At 41.1% G+C, this 19,717-nt stretch overlaps 2 protein-coding genes across 2 annotated transcripts; one reads left to right on the top strand and one right to left on the bottom strand.

The window, feature by feature from the left end:
• The first annotated feature begins 198 nt into the window (after positions 1-198).
• On the top strand, positions 199-8,759 carry lipca (lipase, hepatic a). Its single transcript, XM_071530486.1, has 9 exons — positions 199-280; positions 2,231-2,418; positions 3,316-3,495; positions 3,644-3,761; positions 3,905-4,138; positions 5,751-5,993; positions 7,105-7,219; positions 7,722-7,940; positions 8,645-8,759. Exons 1-9 carry the CDS (start codon positions 199-201, stop codon positions 8,757-8,759), a joined length of 1,494 nt encoding a protein of 497 aa, XP_071386587.1.
• A 3,684-nt stretch (positions 8,760-12,443) lies between these two features.
• Positions 12,444-17,396, bottom strand: LOC139647982 (disintegrin and metalloproteinase domain-containing protein 10-like; the record flags this gene model as incomplete). Its single annotated transcript, XM_071524355.1, has 8 exons — positions 12,444-14,022; positions 15,040-15,166; positions 15,346-15,566; positions 16,024-16,135; positions 16,277-16,460; positions 16,575-16,743; positions 16,882-17,065; positions 17,233-17,396. Coding segments are annotated over 8 exons (1,268 nt in total), but the record flags the coding sequence as incomplete, so codon positions are not given.
• Between the last annotated feature and the right edge of the window lie 2,321 nt (positions 17,397-19,717).

Here is a 19,717-nt window from a genome sequence, read left to right as displayed (position 1 = left end):
CGGTACAATGTGTACTCGTCTCTGCTTTGAAGCCTCATAAGACTTCCTTGAAAGACCTCTCCTTAAATCCTACACCCATAGACAAAGAGTCTCATCTACAGGCTCTACCTTCACTAGATATATTTACCTTCTCTCCTCCACACTGGAGAGGTGTTGGGTCGAAGGGATTAGCTAAGTGCTTGTGTTGATAGTGACACCATGGCTGTGCTCAGAATCCTGTGTTGTTTGCTGCTCACATATCACCTGAGTGAGGGGAAGAAAATCAAGGGAAATCGAACAGGTGAGTGAATTGTCACATTTAAACGATCACAGGAAAGATGCAACATGTTCACAAATGTTTTTTTCAGTTTGACTGCCTTTCTATTCACATGAAAAAACTACATTTGAATGTCAAAGACACAACGTTCTTGAAGAGTTTGGCTGGTAGATTGAAATAAACCATTTGGACCTATCTCATCATGACAAAATACAGGTCTGATTTTACCCAGTGTTTACCCAAAAAACTTTTCCGGCCTCAATATAAATGTAAAATGTATAACTTATATTTAGCCATCACATACTGTCAGTCCTCATAAAAAGCTCAAACAATACATTTCAAGGTAAAAAAAAAAAAAAAAATGCCTTTAATCCATTAAATCAAGATGTAATTAAAGTGAAGCTCCTGATGGCAATTTTCCAACAGGGGGCACCATGCTGCAATCACAAACTGCCCAGCTGGAGACTGCAGAGCATGTTGTGGAAAATGTAGAAGACTGAATTAGAGAACGGTAGTTGACAGAGCTTTGTGCTGAGAGGAACATATTGATAAACAGCTAATTGACCCATGCTATTTTTTCCACTTTAATCACAGTTTTTTAAATTGATCTCTTTACAAGTTTCATATCCCACCAAAACTGGGAACACAAACACATTTGGCTTCAAAGTTTACAAACAATATATATATTTTTTCTCAATCATATTTCCACATCACATATAGTCAGTGTCTTAATGTTGAGTTAATCTGACAGTGAAAAAATGTTCAATCTAAAAAATAAAGATAAAATAGTAGAGAGCAATATCAATCTTTGAGCCCCATGTAGCTTAAAAGCCCACTCTGAATATGCAGAGCCTCTTTAATCACACCACACCACAGGCAGGCACTGCTGGAGCATTTTTTAACCATTTAATCAACATTATTGGCAAAGCTGGATAGCATTGATTACAATGTACTAAGTCCACTTAGAAACCATTGAATATAGAGTGTTTGGGTTCTGTTACTAATGAGCCAGAGCCTGTTTTTATTTGCTCTCAGACAGATTCCCACCCCATGTTCATATAGCAACATAGTTATAACAGTCAAGAGACAAGGTGAAGAGTGGGATTTAATGAACTGAGGGATTCCTTTCATTGTGGATATTTTAGCAGCATGGACTTCACACACCAGCAGCCAATGCTGAGCGGATGGTCAGTAACCATCAACGAATGTTCGCTACCTGGCTGGATTTCTAAATCTGCCTGAAAATAATGAATGACAAATTATATTTATGCAAACTATACTCATAAGGAATGGTAATTAAAAATGTCTTTGGTCAAAGATGTGTAATTTTGTGAGTGAGTGAGGTTTTAAACTGAGGCTCCAACTCTGTTAAGGGAGGGAGCTGTTATGTAACAACTTATGACAAGAGAATGGCAGAGTTTCACTTGAAAGGGTTTTTCTCTCTCTGCCAAAGAGGTTCACATGACCTGGCAAGATGTCTCTGAAAGGCCATCGGCAGGCTACAGTCCAAATGAGTCACAAAGGAAGGGATGATATACTTGGCATTTTCACCGTTTGCTCTCAGATAAATAGTATAAACAGAGGGATTCACAGCATTATCAGTTCACTAAAATGTATTAATGTTGTTTTGAGGAGATTTACTATTTGCTCATCCAAAATGAGAAAAGGATTAGAATAAATCAGCGCTTAGTAACAAAGAAAATCAATGCACAGAGAGAGATAATCCCTCGTTCTTGCCTGGGCTGAGTACAGTGCATGTGCTTTTTCTGGGAGGCACGTGAATTAATACATTTACATCACTCTGCCATGGACAAATAAAGTTAATCTTAGTCCATACGTTTGTAATAATTCACCTCAAAGTAAATATATCCAGTCCCCCAGCATGTCTGATATGTGCAGCTAATCATCCAGAGCAAACAGAAAACTCTCTCCTTTCTGTCTCTCTGTCCTCTCTGTATGTATTCCCATGTGTAGACGACACAGAGCAGAGGGGGGTGCTGAGGATGAAAGTGCCATACGTCGGTAATTCAGTCTTCAGGCTGTTTTCAGAGGGAGAGTCTATGGAGGACAGCTGCACACTGGACCCTCTGCAGCCTCACACTCTGCCCCTCTGTGGCTTCAACAGCAGTCATCCCCTCATCATCATCACTCACGGATGGTCGGTAAGGACAACTCCCACTTTCCGCTTACTTCAGTGACTTGGAAACCACTGGATACAGGACATTTGCATATGGATGAGCAGACGATGACAGAAATAAAACATGGAAGATCGCATAGTTGAACCTAATTTTTCAGTCATAGAAGTTGCATAGGAGAAGAGGAAATGAATCCTGAAATTTACTGAAATACCAAAATATGAATTGTCATGAATTGTCAGATATGTGTATGGTATGATAGTTAGAATGAGCTAAAAGTCCAAAAAGTAATTTTTTATTTCATTGTGACTTAAAGGTATAGTGTTGTTCATGGTCCTCAGGAACCAGAGTCCTGCTGGTTTTCTGTTTTACCTGGTAGTTGATTACATTCACCTGGTCTCCCAGGTCTCATTCAGCACCTGATTACACCAGGTGAATGTAACTAACTACCAGGTAGAGTAGAAAACCAGTAGGATTCTGGCTCCTGAGGACCAGGATTGAGAACCGCTGGTATTGATCTTATTCACATGGCGGCCATTTTGAACAGTCAGGGTGGGAAACTCTACCTGGAAGACTGGCATATAAAACTAGTGTTACTTCAACATATAGTAAGTGAGGACGTCAGATAGATAAAACAGTTAAAATCAAATCAAATTAGCTAGCAAATTATTAACCCTGGGAACAACGGTTATTTATTGATGGTTGGATTTAGGAAGTTAGTTAGCTAGCGAGCTTATTTAGAAACAAAAAGCTGATGAGCCACCCCTGGGGTCAGGTAGATAAAACCCGCAGGGCACCGGACCTCAAGAACTGGAACTGAGGTCCCTAGATATTCAGGGACCAGAATTGAGTACCTGGGGCATAGAGCGTACCAGTGTACTTTCTCTAGATGAGAGACAGAAAATCAGTGTTTTGTTTCCTAAGGTGGATGGCATGATGGAGAGCTGGGTGCTCAGGCTCGCCACGGCCCTGAAGACGAAACTAGGAGACGTCAACGTTGTGATCACCGACTGGCTCTCCCTGGCCCACCAACACTATCCCACCGCAGCACAGAACACCCGCGCCGTGGGACAGGACATAGCCTACCTGCTGCAGTCGCTTCAGGTCAGCAGATAATATGCTGAATGACACTTTATTTTCAGCATAATCGCCATGTATGTGCTGAAATAAAATGTGTTCATTTGGTAAATTTCAAACTTTCAGAAGAAGCAGTATAAAACACGTGTCTTAATGTGTCATAAATCACCAACAGGAGTACTACCAGTTTCCAGCCAAAAAGGTTCATCTGATTGGCTATAGCCTCGGCGCTCACATCTCTGGATTTGCTGGAAGCTATCTGGAAGGTTCACAGAGGATTGGAAGAATTACTGGTGAGGTTTTGTCAGTGAGAGAAATGTTGATGGCAGTTGGTCAAAATGAATGTTAATTTCCATAGGACATTTCAGATAATCCATCAGTTTATCTGGTGGTCCTGTAACAAGCCACTTCTTCATTTCAAACGGTGTGTGTCCAGGTCTGGATCCAGCGGGGCCGCTGTTTGAGGGCATGTCTCCCACAGACAGACTGTCTCCCGATGATGCTGATTTTGTGGATGCCATCCATACTTTCACCCAGGAACGCATGGGCCTGAGTGTGGGCATCAAGCAGGCTGTGGCACACTATGACTTTTACCCCAATGGTGGAGCTTTCCAGCCAGGATGTGACCTGCACAACCTTTATGAACACATATCCGAGTATGGGCTCCTTGGTAAGGTAACCCACACGGGTCAGAACACCTAAGAATAAGAATTAGAAAAAAATAGATTTAAAATCACCATATTGTGGGTTGTCTTCAAACAAAGGGAAAATCAACCAAAATTCAGCGTCACTGTTCGCATACTTCTGGTAATTTTAATGTTAACTGAATCAAAGACTGTGTCAATTCTGGTTTTGGTTTGATCCCCAAACATTAACATTGTTAACTAAAACTAAAACTAAAACTATAAGGTGTTGTATAGAGAGAGAGAGAGAGAGAGAGAGAGAGAGAGAGAGAGAGAGAGAGAGAGAGAGAGAGATAGATATTTAAGGTATTTAGACCATAGAACAATAAAACCATTGTGGTAAGCTGTGCTAAATCAAATCTAAAAATTATAACATTTTCCCAAATGCGGAACCAGGGGAACAAAAATCTTCCCAATTTTGTGGATTTGTTAAAATTCATAGGCTTTTGGTGTCCTATGTAAAAATAATCCAGGCAGTAGAGCATCACATTTATTCTTCATCACCTTCAGTGGAAGGGAGGCAGAGTTGATATTGTGTTTTAAAGGCCTATACGGACGCTCCTAAGTGAGATAGCGGTAGTAGATGTGAGTAGTTGTGTTTAAGAGGCTGGTAGTTGCTGTCCAACAGTAGTGATGCAGAGACACAGACTCCCTGTCAGGTGGAGTATAACAGAAGAAAGGCAGAGGTAAGAGAAGGCTTTCCTCCTGCCTGAGCACAGACATGCCTCTCAGACGGCTGGGTGCTTTTTACAAGTGTAATTAATTACTGAGGAAGCCTGTATCTGAAGAGCAAATGCATAAATCAAATCAGGGGAGTGTTCTGCTCATTAAACACGGCTTGTTCATTTGCTCTATGGTAACACTGGTTTTGTTAATCAGACTTGCCACCTCAAAACACAAACAGAGAACATATGAGAAGCGAGCTCAGTTTCTTCAGATTTGCTGGAGTTTTCACAATGAAATACATTTTAAAAAAATATTTGGGTATCTAGGGAAACAATTCATCTTTTGCTGTCTGACAGCTTCTCCTCCGGTGTTCAGCCATATGAATTTAATTCCCCTAAATCTAACATAAGTGGCCCTGGGATTTATGGTGCTTCTCAATCAAAAACATGTCCGCAGAATATAAAAGTGAGAACCACATTAAAGCATCTGTCATCCTCATGAGTTAATTAGTAACATGCGCCTTCCTCTGCTCCTACCATCCTTCAGAGGCTCTGCCTCCAGGCTACAGGAATCTCCTCAGGAACTTGAGATGTGTTCCTGCTGAGAAAAAGGCTTTAGACCAGACCAGTATCAGACATAATGAGATGCTTTCAGGGGATGTGACAGGAGGACACTCTGACAGAGGTCTGGCTTTGGGGATAATGAACCTAATCCACAGATAATGGCCAAATAGAGATTATGACAGCCTTGAATTCTCAGGAGAGTTTTGTAATAACCAACTGGCACATACATCTGTGATAAGTCTTACCCAGCATATGGAAATGATCTGTTGAAACTGACATCAAGGGTGTTTCAGATAACTGAAAAGATCAATATGTCAGTCAATATGTAAGACTTTTTCTAAATTTCCACCACATTTCTGTTTGCTCTTAGGTTTTGAGCAGACAGTGAAATGTGCTCATGAGCGCTCGGTTCACCTTTTCATCGACTCCCTCCTGAACAAAGACAAGCAGAGCATGGCCTACAGGTGCAGCGACAACAGCGCCTTTGACAAAGGCGTCTGCCTGGACTGTCGAAAGAACCGCTGCAACACACTGGGCTACGACATCAAGAAGGTCCGCACTGGCACCAGCAAGAGGCTGTACCTCAAAACCCGCTCTCGCATGCCCTTCAAACGTATGTGGTTTTACCTCACATTTCAACCAAAACAACAGCCACATACACTACCAGTCAAAAGTTTGGACACACCTGATTGAATGTACTATGTTTTTCATTATCTTAAAGCCATTTGATCTAAAGGCTTATGCTTAAATACTTCAATACTACTTGTTTTTTTAGGCAAATATAAATAGTGAAGTTGATGCCTATGTATGAATTTCTTTCCAAAGCCTTTTTGCCTTTCCATCAAGGCAAAGGGCGGCTACTTTAAAGAATCTAAAATATAAGATAGTTTGGATTTGTTTAACACTTTTTTGGTCACTGCATAATTCCATTTGTGTTATTTCATAGTTTTGATGTCTTTACTACTATTCTAAAATGTGAAAAATAGTAAAAAATGAAGAAAAATGTGTGTGTCCAAACATTTGACTGGTGGTGTATGTATCTCTGGTCTAAACAAATATACTTTGTGCTCGGCTTATGTCACTGTGTGCCCCAAAACAAAAAGTCCTACAGTATTGCATAATTTCCTTGGAAATTATTTAAATGTTACAGGGAAATGTACCCTAGTATGATTTTGGAGATACATGTTGGAGATAATGATGGAGAGACAAATAATTAAGGCAAATTTTAGAGAATTAAATGTACATTAGAAAATACCAGTGTTGGATAGGTTTTTGAAGTTAAAGTAGACTCTTTTCTTGTGCTGTAATGAGGTAAGATGTGACATGGTGGTCTGTTGGATAGTTTTGCAGTGTGGGCTTAGAAATATGATATTGTGGCTTCACTGAAACAGACTTAATCTTTCCTCTGTGGAGCACAGCCAACAAAAACCACTTTATAGCTTCTCTTCCTTTGAAACCAATTAGCCAAGTAAGAGTTGTGCTAGCTGATAGTAACACCATGCTGACTGTCTGGCCCTCAGTACTGGAAGCCATTAATATTGACTGGGATAACACTGATTCAAGAGGCTTGATTGTTGTAAAATAGTTAAGTAAAGGTGCTTTGATTTTAAATATAGAATAGAATAGGGGATTATTGCCCAACCAGGTTCAATCAGACAAAAAGTCATGTCCTATTGGCAGCCTGTCATGGTTTCATCAGTTGACTTCTGCCTCCCTCTCTGCAGTCTACCATTACCAGTTCAGGATACAGTTTGTCAACCAGATCGAGGGGATTGAACCGTATCTTACCATCTCTCTCACCGGAACAAAGGAGGAAAGCGGGGATCTCCCCATCACCTTGTGAGTGCCACTTCCCATCGGTCTTGCATTACATGTGTTATGTTGCCTTGTGCCGAGTCGTTTGTCCCTTGATGATTCTCCACTCGGTATATACTCAGTCCTTGATACATGCAATATGCAGCTGCGCTCCGAACTCTATAAGAATGAGAGCAAGTCAAGGATAGCAGCTGACACACATGGCAACAGCTCGTGCCGCTGCATGAAAGAACTATAAATGGGGATGGTGGAATAAATAATTCACTTGTGTGCGTATTATAAAGGGAAACTGTCCCCTGACAACTGCGTTATCCTTCATGTTCTGTATATCAAAGAGCCTCAGCCTGAACATTACAGGCAGAGAGTCTCATGTGTCGTCCTACTTTAGTTCAGTATATCACAAGCGAGGGTCTTTGCTTTGAAACAAAAAGCTGTGATGGCCTGTTGGTGGAAATCCCCCACTCTAATAATATAACCTTCTCTGTCTACTTCTTGCTTTCTGTCATTTTAAACTCTCCACCACCAGCATTGAGGAGATTTCGGGCAACAAGACCTACACCTTCCTGATCACCCTGGACAGAGACATCGGGGATCTGATGTTGCTCAAATTCCACTGGGAGGGACTCGCTCTGTGGAAGAGCATGTGGAACCGGATGCAGACCATGATTCCCTGGGGTGGCTCGGGCAGCAAACCACTGCTCACTGTGGGCAAGATCAGCGTCAAAGCAGGCGAGACACAAGAGAGGTACGTTGCTTCATGATGAGGGTGTGAGGCTGAATGCTGTTCAGGCAGATGGATAGAGTCAAATGAGGGGCGTTAGAGTTCAGAGTGTGAAATGGCAGCAGCCAGACAGAGGAAGCTCCATTTCTGTTAACATGTCTTTTTGGCTCTGGTCCTCTCATTATACCTAAACGGCCCACCCACCTGGAAAATTAGAGACAGCAGGCAACACAAGAGGGAGATGCATAACATGAAATGCTTTATCTAAAGCAGCTGTCACATATCGTGCTATATTGTACAGTAAACTGTGCTATGCAGCCAAATATCATCAAAGGATTAAGGCCTGCAAATGATCTACAAAGGATTGGAAACTAGTTGAAGTACACTCACCTTTTTTAACATTTACTGGCATAAATCATGACTAATGATTTCAAATGCCCATATACACAACAATTCAAACAAACCACCGGATTGCCTCTGTTTTCCAATAACAACTTAAAGCAGCAACCGCCTGTTCACAGCATCCAGTAGAATCCCTCTACAGGATAGTAGACTTTTAATGCCACCTAGTGGATTATTTCCCCAACACACATCATTTGAAACATTTATCATCACAGACTGACTGCTCTCTGCTACACTTCTCCATTCAAATCACATCCAATTTTAGCACTGTTCCAATAAAGAGTAACCAAGCCATATCAATAACGCACAGGGTTTCTGTTTTTTAGGACAACCTTCTGTGCCATGACAAACGACGGACAGCATGTTGAGGTGTCTGAAGATAAAGTATTTGTGCGCTGCAAAGAAGACAGCCCGAAACAGCGCCGGAGAAAGCACAGCTAATGGACTGTGATAGCCTTTGTGTCTGTGCATCAGCAGCTGCAGGAGACAGGCTACAATATCAGCTGTGTATCTGTTCAACAGATCGAAGATCTCTGATGGCAGGGCAATTAAATTTTACCTCACACTTGTGAAGTTCACATCCGGATGAAATTCTATGAACTCCTCAATGCGAGTCTGTGCAGTTTTAGGAAGGAAATTTGAACCTATGAATTGTCAAACAAGTTAATGGTATAGTTTTAGTACTGAATAAATAAAGTGTGAAAGTTTAATAGGAAAATTGGATCCCTGGAACACTGTTTGAAGCTGGAAACCAACTGTGTGGCTGTGGCGTTCCACACTCCCACCACATTTACAACACACAGAAGTCTCCTTTAGGTTTACTGTTGGATCACTTTGCTTAAAAGTTTTATTATTTGGTTATGTGATGAGATCTGAAATACGCTTGAAGCATTTATTTGTGATTTTAGGACCAGTAATTTCACTTCTCACTGGAACTACACAGTGCAGCTTTAAGAACCACCCTATTTTTAGATTTCTGTCTAGTTTATTATTATGGAATAAACATAATAATGGCCAAACTATAGGCGGCACATGGAAAAAATTTTACTGCCAAATTCCAAAGGCCTGACAAATTATAGCTGTTTCAGAAGCAGTGTTCTGGATACTACAGATTTAAGCCTTTTAGGGCTCTAAATACTTCAGAAGGTTTGCCAGTTCAAATATTGACCATAGAGAGTGAACATGTAGTCAGAGGTTTAATTTTATGCACATGGGCACTATGTTTTGAAAGTTAGTTTATATCATGTAACCAGACAATTTCAAGTGGGAAGTTCAATGAGTTTTTGATGACTTTAATTCCACAGGATGTGTGAAGCTAAGACGCATTTTAATTTAATGCATGTCATGGAAACAGAAGATGCAGTGGCTTTCCACAAACTGGAATGTAACGGAGCAAGTCCCCTCTGTAAGATCCAATGTGTCCTCATAAAAAAAACATTATCCATATCATCCTTTTAAAAAAGTATCTAAATGCTGTTTTTGAATAAACACAATTGAATGAGCATGCCTCTGGACACCACTGGCACTAAAACCTTAAATTAGTCTTACCAATAAAAAGACAAATACACCTCCGTTTATCAAACCAGAGCAATAAAGATGCACTCTCTTCTTTTCTATCATTTTTTATGGTCTGATTTTTCCCAATGCATGTACAGTTGGTTGTGTGCAGTATCTGTAGATTATGTCTAGATTGACACCAAAAAGTCCAAGATGATAAGAAAGGACCGACACTGGCGACTTGGCTTGGAAACAGTGTTCTAAATGTGCAACAAAAATAAAAGTGTCTGAATAAGAAAGCCGCTCCAAGGCTCAAGAGCTCAGACAGCAGGAGAGCAAGCAGTAAGCTCAAAAGGCAAAACAGAAAGTTCAGAAAGCAGACAGTAACAACAAACACAAGGCAGTTCAGAGCAGCTGACAAGTGGCGAGTGCAGAAAGCACCAAGCTCAGGCAGCAGGCTGTGGAGTCAGAGACAAGTAAGCAGGCTGTAACTGCAGAGAGCGGTGAGAAAGCTGGAAAGGTAAGCAGTCAGCTCAGAAAAGTTGGAAAGTCAGACCTGATGAGAGTTGAACCCTATCCTGCTGAACCAGGCAAGTCAGCACCATAATCTGACCCATCACTGATTTATGCTACACTGAAAAACAATTCAGATGTAAACAAACTTACAAATTAGCCTGAAGATGCATTCATTGACATGAGAAACTGTCAGTAGATCAGCTAGGAGATCAGTCAGTCTGCCTTTTGCCATTATGTACAAACAAGGGCAACAGACATTTTGATCAAGTCTATTTTTATTAATGCATTTCAAGTACTTCAAAAGAAATTACATCTTTGCACAATACTTTTGCAATTTTAGTAAAATTTTCAAAGTGAGCATAATGGGAAAATAGAACCAACAGAAAAAAAAAGTCAATAAAAACAAAAGACCATTGAAGACACAGTATAAAACACAGAAGACATTAAAATCAGACAGTAGTATTGGACTTATACCATTTTGGATTCTCTCTGTTTACATCACTTACACTTCAGTGCAGATTTTATCAACATCGTATAGCAGGAAATGCAAAAGAAAAAAATTTCATATCCCAGAGGATTAACCCTAAACGCCCATCTATTGCCCAGATCAGACCATACCAACAGAAAAAAGATAAGAATGACAGAAGGATGATTTAGCAAAGCATTTCACACTAAAATAAGCTTTACAATTTGCAAAAGAAAATGACAAACATTCTTTATATTCCCACCCAGGAAAAAGTGTTACCATTAGCACCAAATAGACTAATTACATTTTTCTCTTTTCAGAAGCTTTGTTGTTGCACATGGATATGGAGAACTATTTTGTTGTGAAAACAGAATAGAATTTCCCATGTACCCATTTGGGAGAAAACAATGAAGGCATTTCTCTGTGAGGAGGCTTACTTACCGGTATGTCTCTGTTGAGCTCTGTGATACACTGCATAGAATCTATCTGACGGATAATGAGACATTATCCTCACACCTTGCTATGAAATACAACGGCAGCTATACTGGATACAACTCTTTCCAAGGATTAGAAAAAAAATATTCAGTCTGTCTTCACTCCAGAAGTTTTGTTCTCTCCCAAATTAATTTTAAGAAACTATACATATATTTCTATATTTTGCCAGTAACACAACTCAGGAGAGTATCCTGCATTCGCACCCGACTGTCAGTGAAGGTGACCTATGGATTTGACCGGTCAGAGGTCGCTGGAAACTCAAGTCAAGCAAAATTAGGGCTGGGCAATAACTCAATATTATTGTTTAATGTCTTTCAATAGAATCATATTGTGATGAAGTAATAATAAAGTTATCATGATACACAATTCTGTTGTCTAATTAATGATAAAAAGCAAGTACAAATTAAAATGTCTCACAAAATGAAATCTGAAAAAAACTTAGGGATTATTATTTGAAAGAGTTTAATGCGACATTTGATTTTGCATAAATTGGCAGAAATTTTTATATATCAATATTTAAATAATTTCTTATATTCATTTTGTCCATATCTCCCAGCCCTATGTCGAATCACTTTGTTTCCAATCCGCTTCCTCAACCCTCTTTAGATTTCAGCAGTCCAGACTGAGGAGAGTCTTTGGATGAACTGCCACCTCACTACAGGTTCTGCCTTGGTAAAGATCAGTGGCAATGAAACACTGACTTCAATCACACTCTGCTCTGAGTAGGCACGTTTTTTAATGTCATTACACAGACCATGGGGGGAAAACAAAGGTCTCTAGTGGGTAAGAAAATCCCTTGAGTAAATCCTGATCATGAAGGTCAGGATCAGGAAGAGAGAGGACAGGACAGCGGTGGGTGACTGACACACAGAGATAGTTGATTGTTTGCCCTAGTAAATTTTCAGTTAACACCAGCTGAACTCAGCTGGACACTCACAGCAATTAAGCCACAATAAAATTAGAATTTCTAGTTTTCATCAATCGATTCAGTTCTTCCACATATACAAATAATCTGAACTGCAAGTAAAATCACTAAAAGCAAAATCCACAATCACATTAAAACCAGCCTGGTTCTTCATCTGGCAAACCATTTATCATTACATTTGTAATGCATGGCCGAAGCCCAGGAGACTCTACTAACTGGCTTGGAGTGGTTTTTAAAACAACTTTCTTTTTTTTTTTTAAGAACAGCCCCAAGAATCTGTAATTCAGAGGGGGACAACAGAACAAGTGAGAATACAGCCAGGACAATCAGACTGGGACATTGTGGCTTTCTATCCTACAATTACTCCCTACATATGGCCTACCTGTGTCCCCAGACTTCAGCCAACAGCCTTTGCCTTGAAGGAGAACATCTATCAACATCTTGGCCAACAGCCTAGTCTGCCAACAGCCTTCTGCACTAAAGCAATAGAATAGATTCCCCCATTTTGTCTCCCTATTCTCATCAATCATTCAGTTGAAATGAACAGACGAGCACATCTGTAGTATAAAGTGGTTGTTTTACAAATGTGTCACAAATCAGTGCCAAAGCAATGAGTCAGGGGGAAACAGCGGTGATACAATAAAGGTGTGATACAATCAAAGTTGAAAAAAAAAAAAAAAGCTATTCTCTTACCATTCATTTCAGCCTGCACCTTTATGTAAACGTAGCCACATAACATCTTCCACCTGCAAAACCATACCACACCAGAAAATATACATCCATCACCTCCACAACCCTCAATCATTTATCAGATGACTCTATAATCTTATTCAGCTTGTTGCTACATTCTACCAGGCTGCTCAGACACCATCTACATCCCATGGCAGCGACTGTGAACCACAGGGAGTGGCCAGGAGGGACTTTCTCCCTGGAATACACAGGCAGCCATCTTTCCAGCTCCACCCCATACACTTGTTTGCTGTTGTTTTATTAATCCTGAGAAAGTGAATTAAAACAGTAAATAATCATCAGACAGAAAATCAAATTCATATGAAACACAGAAAAAAAAAACTATACTGCAACGTCTGTACAATTGCACACAGAAAGAACATGTATGCTTTAGAAATAAAAGCTTCAGTTTTCCATTGTGTTTTGATTTAAAACAATCTAATTACATTGGCAAAAAAGAGTTTTCTTCCAATACAACATCTCATTCCTGGTTTTGATTGGCAGCAAAAAACTCATGGGACTTGCAGTCTTGTTATCGTGCTGATGATGGCAGCACCTCAGAGAGGAAAAACAGGAGAAAGGATAGCGTGAATGGAGGAGAGAAGAAGAGGATTCTACCACAAGGCTCCTCCTCTCTCTCCTCCATTCCGGTAAAAAAAAAGCATTCAAATGGAAAAGATAAAGACCACATAACAGAAATCAGTGATTTTCTCCTCCTGTCCCTCCTTGAAAAAGTTATCTTATTTATTTCCTGTAAAAGCTGTGTGAACCTCTGCTAATCTGGCTCTCAGAGCAGAGGTGCTGGGTGAGTTTGTTAGGCCCAGGAAACTTTGGGCTTTGTCCAGTGAAATCAGTTCAGTTGCCAGTTTTCAGAATGTTGCAATAGGTGGTGGTAAAGGTAACTCTTTGGAGTGAAGTGCTCCCATTATAGGCACTAGGAAGAACCAAGGCAAAGAGAAGACCAGTGTCTCAGCGTCTCATCTGACCCATCTGATAGTTCTCTCTGGGCTGGCGGTGGTGGCGCTGTGCCTGGGACTGTGGATTTGCGTTCTGGGCTCTTCTCCTTTTCAATGTACCTGAAGGACACAGACATCTCAGTAAGGCTGGACACACACTATTACTTTTACTATTATTACCTGCACTTTAACTGTACATATCACTGATCATATAATGTACCTGTACTTATACTCATTGCAGATATCTGTACATAACTAACTGCACATCTTTTATTTGTATTGTATATATATTTTTACATTTTTCTTATTAGATTGTATGTTGACACATGTGCCAAGAGAAATTCCTTTTACATTGTACTCTGATTGTGATTCGGCTTCCAACAGTCCAACAACTGTGAAAGCGAATGTTACTCCACAATGATTTTTCTCGTCACACATTCTTGTTACACCATCAGCAAGGTGCACACAGCAGATGATGAGACAAAGACAGGGATCACATACAAAATGTTCCTCATGCCATGAGGATCACCAACACAGCCTTATAACACACACAACTCAATTCTCAAGAAAATCAAAAACCAACAAAAGTGGGCTGGATAGCCAATAATCCTGATGAGCTAGGATTGCTGACAATAGTCAGAGAAAGCCTTGTGATCACAGATTTCAAGAGCTCCAACACAAAGGATCACAGTTTACTTAGAGTGGGAGTTCTCTGTGTGTAGCATTGAAAAGCTGCCTCACAACTTTACAAATAGTTTTGGTTAGCTTTGCAAATGGATTATGTGGCAAACTTTTCTTTTTTACTTTATTTTCTCAAAAGCAAACCATACTTAAACAGAATTCATGTTAATCCGAGGATCTTCCTGCAATCACTGTCAGTGAACATGGAGCAACTCTCTCCTAAAGCAACAAACCAGAAAACCAGGGCAGCAACATTAACGATGAATTGGAGCCTGAGTTTGCAGAGTCAGGTGACTGCGCCCACACAGCTGGTCGCCCACTTCACTATCAGTGGAGCAGCTCCAACTTTAGTCTGTGCAGGACTCTGTGAATCGTGTCGTGCCTCTGTTGTTTCTAACTTGGGGAGAGGTTTGCTGATCTTCACAGAGAGACACACACACATATATGAAGATGTACCTGGCAGTGGCTTTGGTGGGGGCAGCTTGGGGTTGCTGCTAGGGGTGTGGACGCTGCAGATCTTGATGAAGCCAGCCATTAGCATGATGAGAGCAATACCCATCAACAGCACTGCCCACCAGTGAGCCTGTAAAACACACACAAGTGTATTAGAGGGCATCTAAATAAAGGTCCTGTAACCATTTCAAAAACACTTCTTACAGAAATGCACAGGACTGTACAGGATATATGTGTGTCATTGTGTTGACCAATCTTTAGCTCCACTGGACAGAATTGCAAGTGCAATTCTTGTACTGCGGCACTCACCACTATCCACTCCGCAATGTTCTCGTAGAGTTCTGCATTGAAGATGGCCTTCTTTAGCCTGGCCAGGGGCCCGTCGGCATCCACCAGACGACACTTCATGAACACATCACAGTAGCCCTTAAAGTCATTGCAGGGTGAACCGGGCTGCAGTGTAGTGATCTTCTTGTTGAAAAAACTGGCCCATTTCTCTGAGCCTGTGCTGCTGCAGGTGTTGGGTTTCACTGTAGGCAGAGGGAGAGTGAGTGATCTCTTTGATTTTGATGATAACTAAGTCTGTCAGACTGGAGCTTTGCGCTCAAAAATCAGTAATAAAAAAATCAGCGCAATAAAATACTGATCTGTAAACACTTGAAGAAGTTTGACAGGTTAGAGCACAGCAAATATATCTGAAAAATATGACAGTCAAGAATGTGAACACATCGAGAACCAACCTCATCAATTAAGTCCTGCACAATATCAAGTAATTACTCAGAGTACTGTGTCATATTTTGATATGTCAGTAGGTCAGGTGATTGTATGGCGGGACAAATAAAGCATTGTTTTAGCTTTATTATAGCATTTTGTTCTGATGTTTATTATGTTTCCAGTGTGTGTTGTTGCTGCTGAACTGCCTTCTGGGATGAATAAAATGCGTTTGTGTGTTTTGATTCAGCGATAGCATTGTAGGCTGCCACTCACTTTTCTCCATGCAGCAGACATGGCACAGCTCAGCTGCCTCGTCCTTGCCCTCCTGGATGGCACAGGTGCAAACCTCCAGACCGTATTTCTCACAGATAGAACCAGAGCAGCCCTGGGCAAAACAGACGGGTCAGGCAAAATCAGATATGTCAAGTCATGAGTCATGCCAAGACATCTACAGCTCTACAAATCCTTTTATTTTAAACACAAACAAGCGCACGCTCAATCAAGAATGCAACTGATTCCAACTTACCCCATTGAGGCAGACTTGTGTCTCTCCATGGCAGGCGGTGAAGTTGGCCTTTGGTTCTGAGGTGGGACAGAGGGGAGTGGCTCCATTGCACATGCCTTCATGGGCACACTCTGACTCCAGCCTACATTTCTCATTGGTGCCCTTATAGCTGCACTCTGGTGTGCAACACGGGCCTTGACTGGGACTGTGAAGAACGATTCACAAATATGCAATCAGTCAACCAAATGTTATACAAAAAATACTTTTTTACTTTGAATAAATGCTACAAAATATGTGTGCTGATTAACTGTCTCGCTACATGCTAATGACGTCTGACCTGCAGATTTTTCCAGGCTTGAGTTTGCACTTCTTGCCGTCAGCCTCGTTGGCGTTAAAGCAGCACGGGTCTTTACACTGATCGCTGTAGCCGCAGTCACACTGTTCCCCTGTCTCCACTAGCCCATTACCACAGATAGGCTGACCAGACTCTGCAGACAGACACGATTCAGTGAGGACAGTATCTCTCGCTCTCTCTCTCTCTCTCTCTCTCACACACACACACACACACACACACACACACACACACACACACACACAGAATAGTTTGATCATAAGAGAGCATTTACCGACAAAACAGCTTGCCCTCTTCTTCTCCAGCACCTGGCTGATATTGCGGATACTGCAGATAGAGAACTTGTTATTATTGAGCTTGTCCCCTGATGTGGCTCTGGCGTACATGATGTAGTTGCCCTGCTCCTTCCTGTCCTGCATCTTAGACTCTCCTGGGGTGCATTCTATCCCAGAGTCGTGCTGTAAAAAAGCAGGTGAATAAGGTCAAAAAATAAAGGAAAAGAGAGGGTTGAGAGACATGAAAGAGAGCTAGATATAATATGTTGCACGGCTTGGTAAGAAAAACACTTTACACACAAGAGAGAGAAGCCTACTGGTAAAGGCCAGGTTCAGATCATAGTACTTACAGGAGAGCCAAAGTTGTGGCCAACTTCATGAGCGAAGGTGATGTGTGAGACCTTGGGAGGGACATGGGAGGCGTAGTTCTGCACAGTGATGATGCCTGTGTTCAGAGACTTCCTCTTCCCATCAGAGTACAGCTTACTCTTCTCACAGATTCCCCCGGAGCTTCCTGGGAAAGCAGAACAAAAAACAAAGAGCATTGGAATATCATACTACCCAAAAAACCAAAGAAAAATGCATACACACTGAATTATATTTGTATTCTTAACAATTGGCAACAACAGCAACAACAAAGCAGTGGGTAAAAAATCGAATGGAAGTAATATACGTACATTCTCAACCAAAAAAACAAAACATGCTTGCTCCTGTGGGATAAGGTGTGAATAGCAGGATCGGACAGTTGAACCGTTCAGCCAGGTACTCTTGCAGGTTAAACACACACATGAGCACACATACACACACACATCCGCTCACACACAGAGCAGCAAAAGAGTGACCAGGTGGTGCTGAACGCGGCTCCAGGGGAGAGGGACAGCTCGGCCGCAGCAGGGGGCCATGGGTCGCTGCTCCACAAGTCACAGAGAACACTACTCATGTACTTCCACACTCAAAGAAAGTCACTGAAGCATAAACTAACAATGACAGATACAGCAAGTTACTCTTGCATAGAAAATGGACAGATGTACGAGCCAAGTCTCTGCAGTGTCAGTTTCACTGAAATAAAAAAAAAAAAAGATACATATTGCGCTGCGTGTACAGGGAAAGTAGTTCAAAAACCTATTTGGAGGAAAGATGTAAAATTGGTGGTGTCAATAAGTAATTAAATACTACTAACATTACTAGTGTCTTTTTAATGTCAGAAACACAAAGAGGCAACCAAAAAAAAACAAAAAAAACAAAACAGCAAAAACTAAAAAGGCTAGCTACTGCTGTGGGGGAAGAAGGCCCAGTTTCTCAAAAGCATCTCATCAGTAAGATCGACTTAAGCTATTCTAAGTCAGCAGGGTAAGATGTTCTTTTGGGAAACTGGGCACTTTTCCTTAAGAGCTCCAAAAAGGCTAAATAGTTGGTGCCTGAATTGCAGGTGGATCGGTCACAAAAACTGCTAAATTAATTCATGAGGCAAAGGGAACAGTCAAAAATCATAATATACGCTGAACACAGACTGACTGCATCAGCAAAGAGGAACGCTAATCGCAAGTCACAGCTCACAGACAAGGATAAATGGATACATACAGGATAATTGTGAAACACCACAAAACTACAGGACATTTCCAGCACACTCTAAACAAAAACTGTACATCACGATCTTCTATTCAGAAACCACTTGCAACCAAGTCCAGGAAGCATGGCTGGAAGAAGCAGAGCCCCAGAGCCGGGCTGCAGGGAAGGCAGCAGCTTTCACTTCCCATAAGCCATACATCCAGTCATTAGCAGGCAACACCAGAGACAGCTGCTAGCCACACAGAAACATGAGACCAAAGCATTTAAGGCAATAAATGATGTGTGCACTATGTGTGTGAGTGTATATGACTGTATATGTGTCTGTAGCCCCTGCACTGAAGCCAAGTCAAATCCAATAAAGAGACCATTAGCTGTGCTTGACCAGTATCCCTGATGCCCATTTGTTCTCGACTCTGCTAACGCATTCAGCCCACAGCTCAGTCCCTCCCCTCTCCTTCTCCATCTCTTGTCCCGGATCGATTCATTCAGCTTACAGCATTGCTAATTTGCCCATATTGATCGCCTGAGAGTTTGTTGTTTTCTTCGTGTTGCGGGTGTGGTGTCTGAACTTAATCAAAGACACAGGCAGGAGAGCCAACCAAAACCACCGACATGATCATTCATGCATCTAGTGTCGGTGGGGAAAAACACACCCAGAACTCGACTATGGGGGACAGCCTGAGGCAGTGCACCTGACATAAATAACTAGCTGCAAACATTATCAAGTAAACATTGCTTGTTAGTTAATCATACATCAACACTATTGCTACTCATTCTGTGATAGATACAGACAGAGGGGAAAAAAATACAACATACACATTGATATAATCTGTTTTTTTGTGTCTTGCTCTTCCTGATGTTTGTCCTACATCATTCTGTTCTATGGTTGATTGTTGATCAGTTAGATCTAGTTATGCTCATTCTCTGTATAGTCCTTTGAGACATGCTTGTGATAAAGGGCTATATAAATAAACAAACTTGAACTTGTGCAGTAAATGCACTTTGTGTAGAGTCTGAAGAGTCTAAGGGGTTTTCTATTCACAGGGGTTTTCTACTAATATTTCAGGACAGGTTTAGCAAAGCATACACACAAAGCAGTTAAAGCATTTGAAATAATCATGACCATTATCCAAACTACAGCCATAGCAAATCTCTTAGCTCTCCTTGCCACTGAGGAGAGCTGGGTTCATACCCCAGTCACTCACTGCATTGTCATGTTATTCAAAAGCGTGAACATTCATTCAGAGGTAAGAGTCAAGAAGTCAA

The sequence above is a fragment of the Centroberyx affinis genome, unplaced genomic scaffold, assembly GCF_046629955.1.
Source record: "Centroberyx affinis isolate AG114_WGS23_722 - 3 ecotype Tasmania unplaced genomic scaffold, CSIRO-AGI_Caff_v1 ptg000002l_1, whole genome shotgun sequence".
NCBI classification, from domain to species: Eukaryota; Metazoa; Chordata; class Actinopteri; order Beryciformes; family Berycidae; genus Centroberyx; species Centroberyx affinis.
This window is presented reverse-complemented; position numbering and strand designations above follow the sequence as displayed.